At 47.8% G+C, this 19,396-nt stretch overlaps 1 protein-coding gene and 1 long non-coding RNA gene across 4 annotated transcripts in view; both read left to right on the forward strand.

The window, feature by feature from the left end:
• The first annotated feature begins 15 nt into the window (after positions 1 to 15).
• Positions 16 to 6,111, forward strand: LOC116666905. The gene is made up of 3 exons (XR_004323710.1): positions 16 to 172; positions 2,344 to 2,486; positions 2,777 to 6,111. It is a non-coding gene; the product is annotated as an uncharacterized LOC116666905 (long non-coding RNA).
• An 8,083-nt stretch (positions 6,112 to 14,194) lies between these two features.
• C11H10orf143 (chromosome 11 C10orf143 homolog) overlaps positions 14,195 to 19,396 on the forward strand; it is a 69,226-nt gene continuing 64,024 nt past the window's right edge. For all 3 annotated transcript variants that reach the window (XM_032490638.1, XM_032490637.1, XM_032490639.1), the window contains exon 1: positions 14,195 to 14,343. In XM_032490638.1, the coding sequence (XP_032346529.1) occupies positions 14,275 to 14,343 (69 nt within the window). In that variant the 5' untranslated portion in view covers positions 14,195 to 14,274. The remainder of the gene's footprint in view (positions 14,344 to 19,396) is intronic.

The raw sequence follows: 19,396 nt of genomic DNA on the forward strand, positions 1-19,396 counted from the left end.
GCAGCGGCCGGAGGGAGCGCGCGGCTCCCGACCCCGGCTCCTGAGGGTCAGAAACGTGCGCTGGGGCTCCAGACTCCCGGGGCTCCCGGAGGTCGGAGTGCAGATTCCTGCGGCTTCTGGGCCCCGGCGCTCCGTACAGCACCTGGGAGAAGGGTGTGCGCGCGTGTGTGATGTGAGTTGTGTATTTAACAACCTGAAGTCTTGATCTGAAATGAAAGGTGGGGATGGAACGGGAGGTCAGGGAAAGGGAGATTGCGCCATCTCTGAACCTCAGTACTGACAGGAGCTTCGAACTCGGTCCTGAAGGACCCGAACCCGTGCCACGGCGAGTCCTGGCACACGCGCCCCAGGCGGTGCCACCCCTGGGCGCAGCCAGCGCGCACACCCATCACCATTGTGACCTCCGGGCAGCACCGCCTGGGCAGAGGCGCCGCCTCCCGGCACCACGCTCCCAGCTCCAGGACCTCTTCCTCAGGCCTCCAGGACCCGCGCCCCTCTAACCTCGGGGCCTTCCCTGGCATCCTCCTAATGTGAACACTCCAGGTAGTGCCCTCTCACCACCTTTCCACCTCCCATTCCAATGTTTCCCACGCATTCTCGGGCCTGGGGAATCTTGTCCATGTTCCTAGTATCCTCAGCCCCCAGCCAAGAGCTCTCCCCTGCCTCCAGAGCCAGGCATTCATTTAACCTGGAAAGGGGAGAGGGGGAGAGGGCGTATCTTTTTGTCTTGTCCCCAAACCGCACCCGGCCTTGTCTCCAAAGCTCCCCTCCTGCTGTAGTTCCATCCCAATAGCCATTGCTTTCAACCAGACACTGGAGCTCCTCCTAGGGTCCTCCGGCTCTGGACTGAGCTTGAGTGCACGTTGCATGGAGCCTCCCCAGGGTGTTCAGGGCACCTGTGCGCCCTTTGACCATGTGCACATCTCGCTCTCCAAGTTAGAGCGTTGCTTGTGGTCTCCACCAGCCCCAATTCTCATCAGGGGCAGGAACTGTGTCTCTGTCCCCATGCCAGAGTTAGAGCCAGGCGCATGGTAGGTGCTCGGTTCATGCTCAGTACCTGCAGCTGGTGGAGCGGTGGGCTTGTGGAGTTCAAAGATCAATCACACACAAAAAGTAAACCGTGTGATATATCTCATTAATAATTTTTATATAGATTACATGTTGAAATACTATTTCCGATACACTGGGTTTTGTGAAACATAGTATTACATTTACCTCTTTTTCCCTTTTAAATGTGGTTATTAGAAATTTTTAAATTACATAGATGACTTTCATTTATGACTCACTTTGTATTTTCTCACAGCTCCAATGACTGAAAGTGGCTTTTAGGAGGCCAGTACATGTGTGCCTCCCTCTGAGACGTAGATGTTACTGAAGGTGGTTAAGTTACATTATTTAAAATGCAATAAGAGAGTGATAAGAAACTGTTTTGTGTCCTGGCTGTGGTGATAGATACACAAACCTAAAGGTGATCAAAATTGCACAGAACAAAAGTAAAACTGGGGAAATGGAAGAAGATGAGCCGATGATATGAATGTCAACATCCTAGTCCTGATATTGCACTGCAGTTTGAAGATGCTATCTCGGGGGAAAGCGTACATGGACTATCTCTATTATTTCTTAAGACTGCATGTGACCCTACAATTATTTAAAAATAAAAAGGTTAGTTTTCTTTAAGTAAATAAAGCCTAGAGATTCCTATGAAAACATGCAGCAGGAGAGGAGAAAATAGCATGTTGCAAAGCAGGATGTATACTCTGAAGATCATTAGACAGAATCATATGCAAATAAAACATGTAACTACATGGCTGAAGGTAGCATCAAAAAGGGTCTTTGGAAGCATGCGCCCCAAAGTGTTAGGAGAACTTGCTCCCAGAAGGTGAAAATAGAGGAGTTTTAAAGGGAGTGTTTACCTTATACACTTCCTAGTGTCGTTTGCATTTTTTCAAAGAATATGACTGACTTTGTAATTTAAAAATAACAGAATTGTAATACACTAGGGAAATATGCTATAGTAAAACTTTTTTTAAAAATGCAGTAATTGGAGGGAGGGTGTAGCTCAGTGGTAGAGCACATGCTTAGCATGTACAGGTGCTAGGTTCAATCCCCAGTACCTCCATTAAAAATAAATAAATAAATAACCTAATTACCCACCTGCCCCCACTCAAAATGCAGTAATTATCCCTTAAATGGGACTGTTTTAGAAATCCTGATTTTTCCTTTAAATGGAATTTGCTGAAAGCAGGATACACCAGCTACAGAGCACACTCCCTACGTTAAAAAAGAGATGCTGGGAAAACTCCCAGCTAACATTTCCATTTCTACCTCCTTGCCTTTTTACAGTCATCACTATTGATGTCAACAGGCCTGACGTTCAGCAGGTGAATCTCTGAGCTTTAAGATGCTCTGACTTCGGCAGCAAAGACGACTCCACTCAGCCCTGAGCCCAAGCCACATTTTGGGGGGCTGTCACACCTGAGTTACACGTATGTAAGGGTATACACAGCTATATAGTGCCTTCCAGCCTCCCAAAGCCCCCGCACGCACGTGTCTGTATCTGTCATTCCATGCTCCTTCCAGCTGATGATGCAAAACCATCAGTGCCTGCCCCCACTTGACAGCTAAGGAGACTGCCCGGACCCACAGTGGAGACGGGGCCATGCCAGCACTCCCTCCTGCACCGCCTCACGCGCTCCTCCTGCTGCACCACCACACCCCAACCGGCATGCTGCTGCTACTTCAGAGCCCAGCCCTATGTTTCTCTGAACATGTGCAGGCCCAGAGGGAAAAATTCAGCATTATCATCTTGAACTTAGTGCGTGACGACTGAAAACGGGAAAGCAAGACGTTTGCGGGTGATTTTGGCCCTTGTCCCCAGTGTGGATGAATCCCAGACAGTGACATTCTGCCACCCCAATATGTAAGCATCCTTTAGCTGTGTCCTATTCCCTCTTGGAGGTGGGGGATCCATCCCTCTAGGGAACCCAGTGACCCTTGGTGCCCTCTGGGCAGAGGTCTCTCCTGGGCTCCCAGGCCTGCTTGGTCAGGAACCAGGAATAGTCGTCCCAACAGCACAGCCCTGAGAAGGATGGGACAGACAGGTTTTGCAGAGGGTACTACGTGGTACTTCACAGGCTGGGAGCATGGGGACCAGGAAGCTGGGGCTCTGGTTCCTGGAGGCTGATGTTCTGGCCTGGCAGAGCCAAAGCTCCAAATCGGACTGCAGTCGGGGGCCTCCTGGGTGACAGGAGCTGCACCCTGTATCCGTGAAGTGACCCCACTTTAAAGAGGGTGTGTGTGCGTGTGTGTGTATGTGATTGGGGTGTAATTATTTTTAACAACAGCTAACATTTTACCTCTCCTGAATAGGTGAGGAAATATTTTAGCCATGCATTTTAATGACGCATCATGCCCTCCTGACCCAAATGTTCCTCCCCGGCAGGGCACAGTGCTGAGTACGAGGGGGCACAGTGCTGAGTACGAGGGGGCACAGGTAACCCACGTGGAGAAAAACACCTGGTCACTGTAGATGAAGACTTGGGATTGAATTCCCACCTGTCTGGGTCTACCTTCCAGGAGCGGAGAGGCCCACTGGGGGGGTTTTAATGGGCAAAGCATGGCGTTAAAAAGTGTTGTTACTCAAGTAAAATGGCCAATTCTTCCTTCCTTTTAAGAGAGACTCCTAAATCCCAATTACTCCGCCCCTAAAGACTAGTTGAAAATAACCCCAACTGGAGGGAATTAATTTCCTCAGGAATTCCACTGTTACAAGATTAATGGAGCCCCCCTGCAGAGAAACAGTAAAACTGTAAGTACAGTAGATTTGCACCTGAAGGATACATATTTTAATTTCTGTTCTCAAGCTGCGATAACATCTTTCGAGCTACTATAAAAGGCATAAATGAACACCCGCTCGTCTGCTGAGAACTTGTGAACGCAGCTGCCAGGGGGGAGTCCACGCCGGGCTGGGGTCGCCCGGAGCCCTGTGCTGCCGGCTTGGGCTCTGTCCATGCAAGTGGTCTGGAGCCGGGGTCGTGGTCACGTGACCATGGCTGGGCACTAAAACAATCGCCCCTTCCTGGGAGCCCCAACGGTTGACCACAAGCCCAGAGCGGAATCCCTGGGCCAGATCCTCCTAAGTCCACCCCCGTGGGGCCCCCCCAGCCCTGCCACCCACCTTGGCACAGCCCTGCTGAGGGACCACCAGCCTGGACCGAGCATGGGGGACCGGAGAGGTGGCCGGTCTGTGTTCTGCCCCTCGAGAGCTCTCCAGGGAACTTTACCCCACTATCCATCAGTTTTGGTGACCCCAAGGATGGGCTTTGGGGGGTTGCCTCACAAATCAGGTTGAGATAAACTGGAGTCTGGATCCGACCAAGCAACCAGCCCTTGTTCTCCTTGGCCCAAGGGCCTCCCTGCAAATGCGCTGCTCCCCTGGCGCCCAGAGAGCAAGATGAGTCCGCGGTAGGGAAGTGGGGACGGGCTGTTAGCTTCCTTGCTCAGCCCTTAGAGGCCCTGCGCTTGCTCTTGGCAACGTGGGCCAATTTTCTGTTCCCTTCCTTACCAGGAACTGCTTTTATTGGAAGAACTCTATGTATATGCTGGCTGTAAAGATTGTTTATGCTGCCATAGCTGGATTTTTATTGGTTGTATTTTTGCTGCACTTGCTTGAAAAATAATAATTTTCAAAGAAAAGAAGAATTGCATATCCTGTAAACTAAATAAGACTCATGTTTATTAGGGACCTCTGACAGCTCCTCAAATGTGAACAAAGATTTCGAAGCCATGAATGGACAATTTATGTGCAAGTTTATTTGTAAAACAGATTTGAAGACATACTTCATCTTGGCCTCACCAATAAAAGTACATTTAATTTCTTTTCAGAAGTGTGTGTCACCTGATGATTTCACAGTAATCCCGTTTCCCCTAAGAAGATAAGACCGCGCGGATGAGCACGTACCCACTGACCTAATCCAGCAGTGCTGAATGTTTGGGGGCTGCTATACGTTAAAAAAAAAAAAAAGATATAACCACATCCCATAAGGTCCTCTCTAGAAGAAATATATTTGTAAGAAATGTATTTCACAAGTTTTGATCCAATTGCTACAATCTTCAAAAACCCTTTAGGCAAAATAATTTTTAAGCACATTTCTAGTTGCTTACAGTTTATCAGAGAACAATTCATCCTGAGAGTTGACTGCCGGTCTTCCATCCCCTGCATCAATTCTCATCTGTCCCAACGAGGACCAGCCAGGGCTGCAGGTGCCGGTTGTAGAGCCAGTTCACAGGCTGTAGGTGGCATTAGCCGCCTCTCCAGGCTGGGGAAGGCGCATCCTTTGTCCAGCGGTTTCTTTATTCGAGCTAGAGACCCCACAGTTCAGAATTAACACAATCTGTGCTGCATCTGCAAAGGCTGTGCTGACCCCCCGAAAACATGCCCCACCCCCGACCTGCCAATTTTTAACACCTTCTCCCACCTCCTTTGTTCAGTCGGGAGTGTGCTGGGGTGCTAAAAATGTACGGAGTCTGCACTGTACGTGTGACAGCCGCGAGCACTGGGGGAGGACGTGCAGACAGAGAGGAGAGCTTGCACACACCCTGCCACATGCACCTTTGTCTACCGAAGCTTCAGTCCCCACGCGATCCCCCAGACGCACTTTCGATGGTGCTTTGTGGATCACAAGCATCATAGTCACTGTGTGTCCGCAGCTGCATGTCGTCTTGAGTCAAACGTTTTGCATATAAACAGGGTTGTGTACGTGTGTGCGCCTGTGTGTCTGTGTATTTATTCTCCAGGTCCATTTGGAGTTAATTTTCTGCTCCTATTTGTAAAACTCTTGTTTCAAATTTGAGATACTAAGGATACAAACAAGTTGGCCTTGGTGTCACAAACAACATCCCTTGTAAAAATATGAGAGAATTCTTAAGAGAGCTAAGAAGTTCTCTCAGGCTGTGTGGCTCCAAGACTTCACGTCTCAGAGGACCCTCCCCCCCACGCTGCCTCCTTGGCGCTCACGGCCCCTCCGTCCCACCGTCCTGCTTCTGCCTGGAGATGTGACCTCCCAGAGTGGACGTCTGAAGTGTCCAGCGGTCACAGTGAGCAGGGCTGGCCCTGCCTGCCTGTGGAATTCAGGGTACAGAGATCTGGGAACGCTGAGAACTCACATCCCTTAACGAATACACCCAGTCCTGGTCAATCTGTGGTTCTCTCACACGAGGCAGAAGTCATCCCAGCTGGGACAGCTGACTGGTTTAACTTTAAATCGACAACCGCGATCGTCTTACGTTCGACAAAATGCCTCAGAAGTCTGCCACACCTACAGTGACTCCCTTACCAGCCTCACTATCTTCCAAAATACCGTGATGACATTTTCCCCTAGAAACACCAGGTTTGGTTTGATTTGGTTTTTTTTTAACCATTTGAAACCTGTATTCTTGAACCTCTTCCAGAACAGTCTGGCCACAGCGTCCCCAGCTGGAGTCCAGTGGGCAGGATGGGGCAGGGATGGGGGTGCTCTCAGCAACCCTCTCAGGCAGCTGGGAGCCCCATGCCCGCGGGTCTGCAGTTGCTCTCAGGGAATCTCGGGGCAATTCCGGGAAGGTGGTGAAATAATAATGTAACCCTGGATGCTGTGAACAGATTTGGATTTGCTTCAAATTCTAAAAGCATTTCCAGTTCTGATGGTCTCCAAATTGGCTCGCCCACCTCGGATTACGATGGCTGGGATGATCTTTCTGACTGCTGACTTTAAATTCCTTCCTCTAGAAGCAAACACACAGGAAAGGAAAAGAGCAAACCACTGATTTTTAAATGGCTCTCTTGCCCTGTAGGATGGATACAAAATGAAGGGTCAGTATTTCATGTTCTCATGATAAAGTAGCTAAAGTTCAAAACTCTGTGGTTGTGTCTTTTCACCAGAGTAAAGCAGGAACTTGGTGACTCCATTAGTAGCCTGTTTAAATTAGTATCTGTTATTCACTCATTTGTATGAAATACGCTTAACTATTTTAATTAGAACAAATATCTCATTTAAAAATGTCGATGCCAGCACTGCCTTTAGAATTGCCAACATGACAATACAGTCTTTTTTCAGTTCATAGCTGTTGAGCTAAGAAATAGGGGGAGGGTACAGCTCAAGTGGTAGAGCGCATGCTTAGCATACACAAGGTCCTGGGTTCAATCCCCAGTGCCTCCTCTGGAAATAAATAAGTAAACCTAATTACCTCCCCCCAAAATAAATAAAGAAAGAAATGAATAACAGGGGGGAAAGTCGGCTCCTTCCCCTGATAAGAGGCAGAAGTGGGGGGCCCTAAAATGAGAACCCCTTTGCAGCCTGGGTCTGAGGCACAAAGCAGCCCGTCTGGCTGACTCCCCACAACCCGAGCGAACAGCTCGGCCAGGTGCCCAGCTGGCCAGAAGTCAGGCCACAGCCGCCCTCAGGGCAAGTCTCCCGGCGTCAGGGAGAGCTTCAGTGGGCTCCCCTCGCATCCCCAGCCCCTGCACGGGGAAGCCCTTCTTGGCCCCATCTTCTAAACTGCAGTGTTTTATTCTTGTTGTCTCAAGCTCTCCGGCCTTCTCCCAGACTGGGGAGGACCAGGAGGATGCTCTGGCCCATCTGGACGCCGCATTGATTTTCCAGTTTCCGCACATACTCCGTCACCTGCATCACAGCTAGAAAAGACTGGACGCACTTCCCATGGACTCCTGGCCACCCGCTGTTTCCTCCCCTTGGCTCAGTTTTTATCACATCATTCCTTACCCAGGGCCGAGTTATTGTTGGGCGTAACTGTACTCACCCTACAGAAAGACGTCCTTTTATGATGGGACATAAATATGAAATAACAGCGTTCTGGAATACCTGCTCGCGCAGCAGAGGGAAGCCAAGTCCAAGCAAGCCCCAGGCCTGCTCCTGTCCTTAAATGAAACGTTGCTTTAAGGGGTGGCCGTAAAAGTCTTTACCGCTATTTAGCAGTCTCTTTGGAGGGGTTTGTCTCTTATTTACCAGAAAGTGTAGGATGTGGGTTTGTGTGCCTTGCCTTTTGTTTTATAACCTCAAATAGTCAGAAAATAGGGCATCCACTGGCCATCGGTTTCTTTTGATTGACAAAAAGGGGTTAATAGAAACGCCTCAGAAATGAAAAGATGACCAGTAATACATCTTTCATGGTGGCTTCTTTCAAGCTTTTTTACCTCTTCCCGGTAAGTCTTCTCCCCTCATTTTCTCTACCTGCCGAGTCATTTATAATCCTTATTATTTCCAACCCACACACTAACGCAGCATCAGTCGTATTTCCACATGCTGAGGGTTTCTCCTTGCTATGTCGTGAGAACCAAGAGGCAAAATACACTATAATTTACATGAAAATATACTGCCAAAAACAGATGCTCAGACATAGCCAGGGTGACTTCATACACTTGCAAATGAAAAAACTGTAGGATGAAATATAAAACATCATGCTAAAATTCCAACCTATTGTGGAAACAGACATAGCATAGCATGGAAAGTACACTGGTGCCTGGCATTTAGCAATCATTACCACGCGATCAGAAGCAGGGGTGAGGTAAAATGGAATACAATGAATATTTTCTATTCAAATCTCAAGCTACTGATTTTTACAGGGGCGGGGGGGGTAATTAGGTTTATTTGTTTAATGGAGGTACTGGAGATGGAATCCAGGACCTCCTGCATGTTAGGCATGCACGCTACCACTGAGCTATGCCCTCCCCCTTAAAGATTTTAGAACGCACATTTGTGCTTTATTAAGATTTTAATTTTTCTACAGCACCTATGTAGAAAATGCAAAATGACAGTCTCTAAAGTCCTTGCCTGGGGGGGGGGGGTATAGCTTAGTGGTGGAGTGCATGTCCAGCATGCTTGAGGTTCAGGGTTCAATCCCCAGTACCTCCATTAGAATAAATGCATAGATATACCTAATTACCATCCCCCCCAAAAAACAACACAAATAAAATCCTTGACTACTGTATATAGCAAGTGTTTACAGTCACATTGTGGAATGGATGGGGGCACATACATTATACAGTTTCACACAAATCTCTAATTTGCACTGGTCATAAAGTCTTTTAAAGAATCATCTACTTTTAGTCATCCCTGAAGAGCGTGTTTACAATGTCAAGAAATAATTTAGGGAAATGGCTTAGACCACAAAGGTCTCCATGTAGAGATGTTATTTTGAAAGTTGAAAATGATGGGTTATTGTTATTGTTATGATTATTATTTGCCTTAATGAAATATCCCTGGATCATTATAAGAATTGTATTTAGAAAAATCTTATACTGAGTCTTACCTTAAGAAAAAATACCCTGAGCTAAATTGACATTGGATTAAAACCACCACCGTCAGCAAGACAAACATGCGCTGACCTTCCAGAGAGACAGGCATCCCTCAGATTCTCAGCCCCTAGGAACAGAGCACCTGTGCACAGCGAGTGCCCCCCCACCTCGAGTCACCGTGTGCCACAGAGATGAAGACGGAGGTAGAAGATGAGGGTGCGGTCCTGTGGGCAGTCCTGACCAGCCACTCTTGAGTAACATTTTTTTTTTATTGAAGTAGAGTCAGTTGACAATGTTGTGTTAGCTTCTGGTGCACAGCATCATGTTTCAGTCATACATACACATACATACGTTCGTTTTCATATTCGCTTTCATTATAGGTGGCTACAAGGTACTGAATATAGTTCCCAGTGCTGTACAGTAGAAACTTGCTGTTTATCTATTTTATATATAGTAGTGTGCATCTGTAATAGTAACACTCCGATTGGAGCTTGGAAATGTAAGATGTAATTACAAAGACAAGAGGTGGACCAGTGAGGGGCTTGTGCTTTCCCACTGTTTCATTTTCCATCACATCCCAGAGATGTTAGACGTCTTTAGCTGACGACAGCCCAGAGGAGGCAGGAGGGCAGGGGCCCCAACTTGGAGGCCTCCCCAGGCCGTGGCTGGAGCGGGTGCCACACACCTAACTTGCTGAACTCGTTCACTCACCACTTTGCGCTGAGTACCCAACCTGGGCACTGGGGCCTGGGAATACAGATTTTTCTTTTTGGTCGCACACTTCCATGCATAACCCACTTCAAATGCAAAGGCGGGTGTTTAGAATAAGGATGACTCCTGCCCAGTACAGCAGAGGCTCACCTTGAGACAGCGGACTGGGGCTTTGCACTCTCCGAGAAACTCGTGCTGTGAGACTCAGGCCCTGGGGGCACCTGGCGGAGCTGGAAGTGTTGTTGTTATTTGTTTGATCAAACTCACCGGGTTTCAGGAGGCCCGGCAGCTCAGCAGGGGGGCCTTCCACCGGAACCAAACGCAGAGGCAGCAGAAGGGCTGGAGATCCGGGCAGCGCCGTGTCCGCGCTCAGGTCTGCCGCTCCAGCCCTGCAGACCCGGGCGCCGGGGAGACCTCTCCCAGCCTGACGTTTGTTTCCCTGTTTATCTGAACACGAAGAGAGCCCCGCAGCGTGGCTGTGAGGATGAAGGGAAATCAGTGGAGAAAAACTGACCCCTGAAGTCTGTTAAGGCCCGGTGGACAGTCATTTCTTGAGTGCTGGCTGCAGGCCTGGCTCTGCCCCGGGGAGAACAGCCCTCCTGGAGGGGATATGGGACATCAGTCTATCAAGAAGAAGGCTGCCGCCAGCCACGAGGGCCCTGGAGGACCGGAACCGGGCAGATGGAGGTAGGCGTCACAAGGCTTCTCTCAGGGAGGAGCTGTGCTCTCAACATCCGAAAAATGAGGAGACAGCCGTTGCTGTTTGGGGAAACGTCTCCAGGCAAAGATGAGGCCCAACGTTCTGATACAATATCTAAAGAAATTGTGCGTTTCAAAAAAAAACATGACCTCTACTAGTGCCCAAGGAAATTCTGGGATTTTTTTTTTAAACAAAAGGGCAAGAAGGAAAGGAAAGAGCATTTATTAAATACTTACTATGTGCCAGGCTCTGTGCGACAGGTTATGTATGTGTGTGTGTCTACATATTCTCCAACAAGATAAGCAGAGGAAGCAGTTTTTTAAAGAGGCCTTTAAAGATGGACAGGAGGAAAGTTAGGTCAATGGATGAGTAGACGTAATGGCTTTGGAGCAGTTGAATCAAAACTGTTTCTCACCCCCTTCTCATAACACACACACACACACACACACACACACACACACACACACAGCCTCCCCGTTGGGAGCCTGAGCTGAGCATGATATTCAAGGCAACCCACAGCTACTCCTTGAAGCTCTGACTTCCCTGGAAGGTTTATTCCTATTTTATAGATGAGGGAACTGAGGCTCAGGAGTGAACACCTACCCCAAGCACACCTCACTAGTTAAGCAAACAAAACCTCCCTAGAAACTTCCTGGAATCCCAATGACCCAGTGCTGGGTGGGGAAAGACTAGAGGTAGCCAGGCCAGCTGCAGTGAGCCTGCTGCGTACCAGGCATCATGCTTGGCACTGTACAGATGGTACCTCACTGAAAACTCAGAGCATCCCACTGATAAATATATATGTTTAAGAATACTGAGAAAATTTTTGCAAATGAAACCGACAAAGGCTTGATCTCCAGAATATATAAGCAGCTCATATGACTTAATAAGAAACAACCAAACAACCCAATCTAAAAATGGGCAAAAGACCTAAAACAAGCAATTCTCCAAGGAAGACATACAAATGATCAATAGGCACATGAAAAAATGCTCAATGTCACTAATTATCAGAGAAATGCAAATCGAAACTACGATGAGGTATCACCTCACACTAGTCAGAATGGCCATCATTCAAAAATCCACAAATGACAAATGCTGGAGAGGCTGTGGAGAAAGGGGATCCCTCCTACACTGCTAGTGGGAATGCAGTTTGGTGCAGCCACTGTGGAAAACAGTATGGAGATTCCTCAAAAGACTAGGAATAGACTTACCGTATGACCCAGGAATCCCGCTCCTGGGCATATATCCAGAAGGAACTCTACTTCAGGATGACACCTGCACCCCAATGTTCATAGCAGCACTATTTACAATAGCTAAGACATGGAGACAGCCTAAGTGTTCATCAACGGATGACTGGATAAAGAAGAGGTGGTATATTTATACAATGGAATACTACTCAGCCATAAAAACTGACAACATAACGCCATTTGCAGCAACATGGATGCTCCTAGGGAATGTCATTCTAAGTGAAGTAAGCCAGAAAGAGAAAGAAAAATACCATATGAGATCGCTCATATGTGGAATCTAAAAAAAAAACAAAACAAAAACAAAGAAAGCATAAATACAAAACAGAAACAGACTCATAGACATAGAATACAAACTTGTGGTTGCCAAGGGGGCAGAGGGTGGGAAGGGATAGATGGGATTTCAAAATTGTAGAATAGGTAAACAAGATTATACTGTATAGCACAGGGAAATATACACAAGATCTTGCGGTAGCTCACAGAGAAAAAAATGTGACAATGAATATATATATGTTCATGTATAACTGAAAAATTGTGCTCTACACTGGAATTTGACACAACATTGTAAAATGATTATAAATCAATAAAAAATGTTAAATTAAAAAAATACTAAAAGGTCAAAGCAGCTTGTCTAGGTGCTGGAAGTTAGAGGGTGGAATTGTAACTCAGGTGCCTTCCTCCTGAGAGCCACTTTCCCTGGAGGTGGTGTGCAAGATGACTGGAAATGGTGCATGGAGATACAACTTTTCTTTTAGTAGTTAACACATTTGTTTATTTTTTTTGCGGTTAAATGCACATAACGTAAATTGACCATTTTAACCATTCTTAAAGGTACAGTTCATCAGCATTAAACACATTCCCTTGTTTTGCAACCATCACCACCACCCATGTCCAGAACTCTTTTTTTTCCCTGGTTGTCAAATAACCCTTTATTTTATTTTATTTTGCATTTTTTTTATTGAGTTATAGTCATTTTACAATGTTGTGTTAAATTCTAGTGTAGAGCACAATTTTTCAGTTATACATGAACATATATACATATTCATTGTCACATTTTTTTTCTCTGTGAGCTACCGCAAGATCTTGTATATATTTCATTGTGCTATACAGTATGATCTTGTTTATCTATTCTGCATTTTAAAATCCCAGTCTGTCCTTTCCCACCCCCTACCCTCTTGGAAACCACAAGTTTTTATTCTATGTCTATGAGTCTGTTTCTGTTCTGTATTTATGTTTTTTTCTTCAGAAGCTCATGTTCGGGCCTAGATGCTTTCCTACTTGCCACTAGGTTTCCCGCCAGCTGCCCTCATGGTGATGAGAAGGCTGCAGCAGCTCCAGGAAGCTTACACTGGCAACAACAGCAGGAAAGAACGCAGACCCCAACCACTCTTCTAAACAGTAAGGAATCTCTTCTCCCAGAGCCCTGCCCTCAACAGATCCACTAACCAATCACTGGCAAAGGGCTGACTTACACCAATTTTCATTAACCAGGAAAGAACTCGGGCTCAGCGCTTTGGCGCAGAACGGGGCGGGAGCTTCGCGGTGGGGTGCGGGGGCCGGCCGAACCTGGGCACGCTCCAGCTCGGGCAGTTGGCCGACTCCTGGCCCTTGGCTCCCTGCGATGAGCGCAGTGAGCTCGGCACAGAGTTGGGACGATGCCCGCGGTTTGGGGAAGGCGCACAGCCGGAATCCCATCCCCGATGGCGCAGCCCGAGGGCCCTGGCAGCTCAGGCCTGCAGCCTCAGAAAAGCAGGGCGCTCTCGGGGCTTCCGGACAAGAAGCCACCGTGCACCGGGCAAAACCTGGCTGCAGCACTCCCTGCGTCGCCGCACAGCGGTACCCGCCTGAAGTGAGGCGGCCTATCGGGACTACAACTCCCAGAGACGCCAAGGCCTCTCTCATGCTGATAGGCCCGCGGCACCATCTATCAGCCAATCAGCCGCAGGAAGACGGCCTCACACCGGGCTCAGCGACCAGTCACAAGAGAGAGGAGGCGGGCGCTCCTCCAGCCGGACCGAGGTCTGCAGTCGAATCGTGGCGGGACCCTAAGAGTAGGGTACATGGACCCCCGAGGCCGACTCAGTGATTGGAGAAGTGACAGGCCAGCTCTCTTCCCGAAACGACGACCTGGAGTAGACATCCCTTCGTCTCACCAGGTTCTGGCCTCCACTACTCCTGCCTGCCGCCCCGGCCCGCCGGGTCTCACGAGTTCCCGGCGGCGCCCCGCCCCCAGGCCCTCATTGGCTCCCTCAGGGCACGTGGGCGAGGAGGGCGTGGCCTGCGGCCGGCCGGGATGAGAGGCCGGGCGGGTTCGGGCCTGGGGCCGCATGGACGCCCTGCTGCTGGGCCGGTGGCGACGGCGGAGGCCAGAGGAGCTGCAGGTTCCAGGGGACGCGGTGAGCCCCCGGGGCCTAGGTATTAGGAAGGGGAAGCGGCGCCCCTGGGCGTGTCCCCACCGGGCCTCACGTCTCCGGGCGCCCTCCCTGTGAGGAGCCTGGCCTGAGCGGGCCGCGCGCACCTGCTGGGGCGGGGCGTGGTGGGCGGGGCCGCGCCTGCGCAGAGGTGCGGGCCCGGGTGCTCCCGAAGACTGGAGAGTCAGGATTCCTCAAACAAGCACGGGGCTCCCTGCCAGGCCTGGAGGGCTCGGTGTCTAGTGCAGGGGGTCTCCCGCGTTCTGCACGCTGCTGTTCCGCAGCCACCCCTCCATGTGCAGGCGCTGGGCTGGGTGTGGTATGGGTGCCAGGTGAGCAGACAACACCGGTCCTTTGCTGGAGAGAACAGGGTAAGAGGTGATTGGTAATGGGGGGCTTTGATCAAGACCGCGGTGGGTGGGTAATGCGGTCTGTGTGAGGCTTCAAGGGGAGACAGTATAGGAGTTAGGAAAGAGCTTACTTAGGCTTCTAGAAAACTGAAAGGAGATCTGTGCGATTGGAGCACGAAGGCAGAGCCTCTGAGCAGCGCCCTTACCCAACACCTCTGCCTGCGAATTGGCTGGTTCTCACTCCATCTCGTTTACGCCTGGTTCTTTCCTAAGAGCAGCAGCGAGCTGTCACCATACCAGCATCTGAATATTTTCTGTCTGCTGCTCCTAGACCTACAGGCTCCGTAAGCACAGGATGTGTCTTCTGAGTTAATGCAGGCAATGTTTTTCTCAAATGTTTTGCACAGCATATCAAGAGTGAGTAGCTTCTACCCTGCAGCGTCTGTTTCCTCACCACCAAGGCAGTGCCACTTAATGTTCTGTCCCCGTAGCACCCCACTTTCTGGTGCCCTGTTACAGGGGTATAGATTAAGCTTCTGTAGAGACTTCAGACTACATTGGCTCAAACCAGATGAAAGTTTGATTCTCCCATACATAACAGTATGGAGGTCAGCTCCACGGTGGTGAAACAGAGTCCCTAAGTATGGGGCTGGTGGTACCCAAATGGAAGACATCCAGGGGAACCCCCCCCCCCCCAGTTTCCTCTGTCTGATGGCTCCACCTCTCCCTGCTTGTTGTCCTTCAAACAGTGGAAGGTAAATAGTGAAGTGACACGATCATACTGACACTTTAAGAGCTTACTTTCCATAGAGCAGGTTTGTGGAAGATGAAAGGGATGGTGGTTAGAGGGAGGGCAGGGCGGCAAGGAATATACAGATCATGAGAGGTGACAGAGGCTCAGAGTGGAGAGTGAGATACTGATGGTGGACAGACTGGGCTGTGTGTCTGGGAGGAGGAACTGGCAGGTCTTGCCGGGGGAGCGGACCTAGAAGGAAGTGCAAAGGGCAGACCGGCTGAGTCCCAGGGTTGTGACTTGAGCACCTGGGTGGTGTTCTTGAGGGAGGACCCGTGTGTGACTTCAGGGGAAAACGAGGCGCCCCTGCTAGGCCATACTGAGTGTGGTGTCTTTGAGACATTTAGCAGAGACGTGGCAGATGCTGCTAGCCGTTGAGTGGTTACCGCGTAGATTATCTGAATTTCACAACAGCCTGTCATTAAGCCCACATTACCAGTAAGGAAACTGAGGTATAGCGGGCTTTACTCAACTGGCCTAAGGGCACACAGCTGGCAGGTGGTGGCAGCTGGTCTTCAACCTCACTGTCCGCCTCCAGACCCTGTGCTCTTAACCACTAGTCCGCACTGCTTCCCACATGGGGCTGGTGGCACTAAAACATGAGGCTTTGAAATGAAGCCCTCGATTGGTCATAAAATGATGAGAAGTGTGATGCCACAGGCTGTCAGGGACGGGGAGCCAGGGGTCGTTACTGGTCAGAGAAAACAGGAAAGGCTTAACGGAAGAAACCTTGAATGATCTTTCAGGTTGGGATTGATGAAGTTAAGTGCTCAGTTTGAGGCTACCACACTTCCTGTCTGTTCTGAAAGAAGGGTGAGGTGGCATCTTACTGCTGTAGTGTATATTGCCTCCTAATTTGGTAGAGTTCTTGTTTATGTTGTATTCTGTCCTAGTCTTTGATCTAATAATCCAGATTGAGTTCAATGAAGTATCCAAGCTCTTGTCCCAAGTTTTCTGTTCTTTCTGTCTCACAATCCCCCTCTCCCTGCTGAATTTGGTTACTCGGGAGGGGCAGCTCCTTTCCTAGCTCTGTTGACAACCTCATGCCTCTGAACCCTGTGCATTAAAACCACCAGTGGAGTTTCAGGGGCTGCAGCTGCCCGGACCCACCGCTGGAACAGCCTCTCAGGTGGTTCTCATGCCGAGCCAGCGTCGGATGCCTCCCCTGGGGTCTTGTGAGTGTCCTGGTTGTGGTGAGGTTAGCTGATGGCCTAACACATGAGGCAGTTAAACATCAGTGGTGTTTGTCATTTCCCTTGGGTAGCACCTGTTGTATACCAAGCACTATTCTAGGCTCTGGAACAAGAAAGGAGAAATGAAGTCCTTGGTTAGGTTGTCCGTGTGACTCAGGCGGGTCCAGTGTCTGGTTCAGTCCCCCTGCCCATTGCACCACGTGCTTCAGAATAAAATTGCCCAGAACACCTGAAGATTCATGTCTGCTCAGCCTTTTATCCCCGAGAAGACTCTCCTTGCAAAAAATCAAGAGCGAGTTCTCTGGGCAGAGCACACCCGAGCGTCTGGGCTCATGATCCGATGGGTATCTTTTCTGGCTTCATCTGGGTTGATCCAAGATCTCCTTTTCCAGCTTCTGATTCTTAGGGATAAGCGGCCATTTCCTCTGTTGTAATTTCTTTCCATTCTTGGTCACTGTCCTTTAGAAATAAAATAGAAGGCTGCATTAGTTCATTGGCTATTCCAGGTTGTTTTGATTATCATTTTTCTATCTTTACTTTTTAATACCATCATGGGGTGTAACAAACTACATGTATTTGAAGCTTACGGTTTGGCTATTAAAATAATGCTTTTATGCACATTCGTGTTCAAATTTCTGTACAGATATATTTTCATTTCTTTTGGGTATATTGGAATTTCTGGCTCAGTATGGTAACTGTCTTTAACCATTTGAGGAATTGTTTTGCTAAGTTGTTTTCCAATTTAGCTGCCTCATTTTATACTCCCCCAGCTATATACAGGGTTTCAGTTTCTCTGCATCCTCTCCAACCCTTCCCTGCTTTATAGAATACAGCCATCCTAAGTGGATGTGAAGTGCTCTCTCTTTGTGGGGCTTTAATTAGCATTTTCCTGATAGCTAATGATGAGCATCTTTTCATGTGCTTCTTGGCCATTTGTGTGTCTTCTTTAGAGAAAGTCTATCAGATCCTTTGTCCATTTTTAATTGGGTTGTTGTCTTTTTATTGTTGAATTGTAGTAGTTCCTTATATAGTCTAAACATCACTCCCATATTGGAGCCGTGATTTGCAAAATTATTCTATTCTGTACCCCAGTTTTCTTCTAAAAGTTATATTTTTAGCTCTTATATTTAGATCTACGTTCGATTTCAAGTTAATTTTTATATATGGTATGGGATAGGGTTCCGCCTTTATTCTCTTGCATGAAGTTTTAAGTTGTCCAAGCACCATTTGTTGAGAAGACTATCCCCGCCCTCATCCCCCATTTAATTGCCTCGGCACCTTTGTTGCAATCCAATCCACTGTAAATGTGAGGGGGTTTGTTTTTTTCCTAGATTTTCAGTTCCATTCCATTGATCTGTATGTCTGTCCTTAACATCAGTACCACCCTGTCTTGATTACTGTAGCTTTACAGTAAGTTTTGAAACCTGTAAGAGAGAGTCCCCTAACTTTGTTCTTTTGGCTATTCTGGGTCCCTTGCATTTCCATATGAATTTTAGTGTCAGCTTGTTCATTTCTGCAAAGAAGTCAGCTGGAATGTTGTTAGGAATTGTGTTGACTCTACAGGTCAATTTGAGGAATGTGGCCAGCTTAATACTAAGTCTTCGATCTACGGACATGTGATGCCTTTCTAAGCTTCACTGATTTTTCTCTGTTGCTTCTCTGTTTACTCTGTTAGTAGTTTTCACTCTGATCTTCATTATTTCCTTTCTTCTTGTGTTGGATTCACTGGTTCTTTTGTTTCCAGTGACTGAAGGGGGATGCTGAGGTCACTGTGTGGAGGCCTTTCACGTTTTCTAGTGTAGGCACTTAGCGTACATCTCCCCTAAGTTCTTCAGCACGGATTCCACCATGTGAATACACCACGTTTTCTCTGTTCTTCTGCCAGTGGACATGTGGCTGGTTTCTACATCTTAGCTGTTGTGAATAGTGCTGCAGTGAACGTGGGCATGCTAAATACCTCTTTGAGATGTTGATTTCGTTTCTTTTGGATAAATACCCAGAAGTAGGATTGCCAGATTGTATGGTAGTTCTATTCTTAATTTTATGAGGAAACTTCATACTGTTTTTCGTATGATATGACTTCTTTTATGACTCAATATAGGAACAGTCTTGGGAAATGTGTATTCTGCTGTTGAGTGAAGTGTTCTGTAAGTGCCACTCAAGTCAAGCTGGGTGATAGCTTGGTTTATGTCTTCTGTGTCCTTAACAATTTTCTTCATGTTCTGTCTTTTTTTTTTTTTTTTTTTTTGTATGTTCTATCAGCTTTTGTAAGAAGGTGTTGCAATCTCAACATAATTGGAGGTTTGTCTTTTCTCCTTGCAGTTCTGTCAGTTTTGCTTTGTGTAATTTGAAGCTCTGTTATGTGCATATGCATTTATGAATTGTATGTCCTCTTAACTGACTCCTTTGTCATTATGAAGTCACTTTTTGTATTCCTGGTAACATTCCTCACTCTGAAATGTACTTTGTCTAGTATTAATATAGCAACCCCAGCTTTCTTTTGATTAGTGCTAGCTTTGTATATCTTTTTTCATCCTTTTACTTTTAATCTAGATGTATCTTTGTATTAAAGTGAGTTTCTTGTAGGCAGCCTATAGATTGAGTCTTGGGTTATTTTTGTTATTTAATCTGACAGTCTCTGCCTGTTTATTAGAGTATTTCGTCTGTTTACATTTAATGTTATTGTTGATAGATTAAAATCT

Source organism: Camelus ferus, chromosome 11 (assembly GCF_009834535.1).
Source record: "Camelus ferus isolate YT-003-E chromosome 11, BCGSAC_Cfer_1.0, whole genome shotgun sequence".
In the NCBI taxonomy this organism is placed as follows: Eukaryota; Metazoa; Chordata; class Mammalia; order Artiodactyla; family Camelidae; genus Camelus; species Camelus ferus.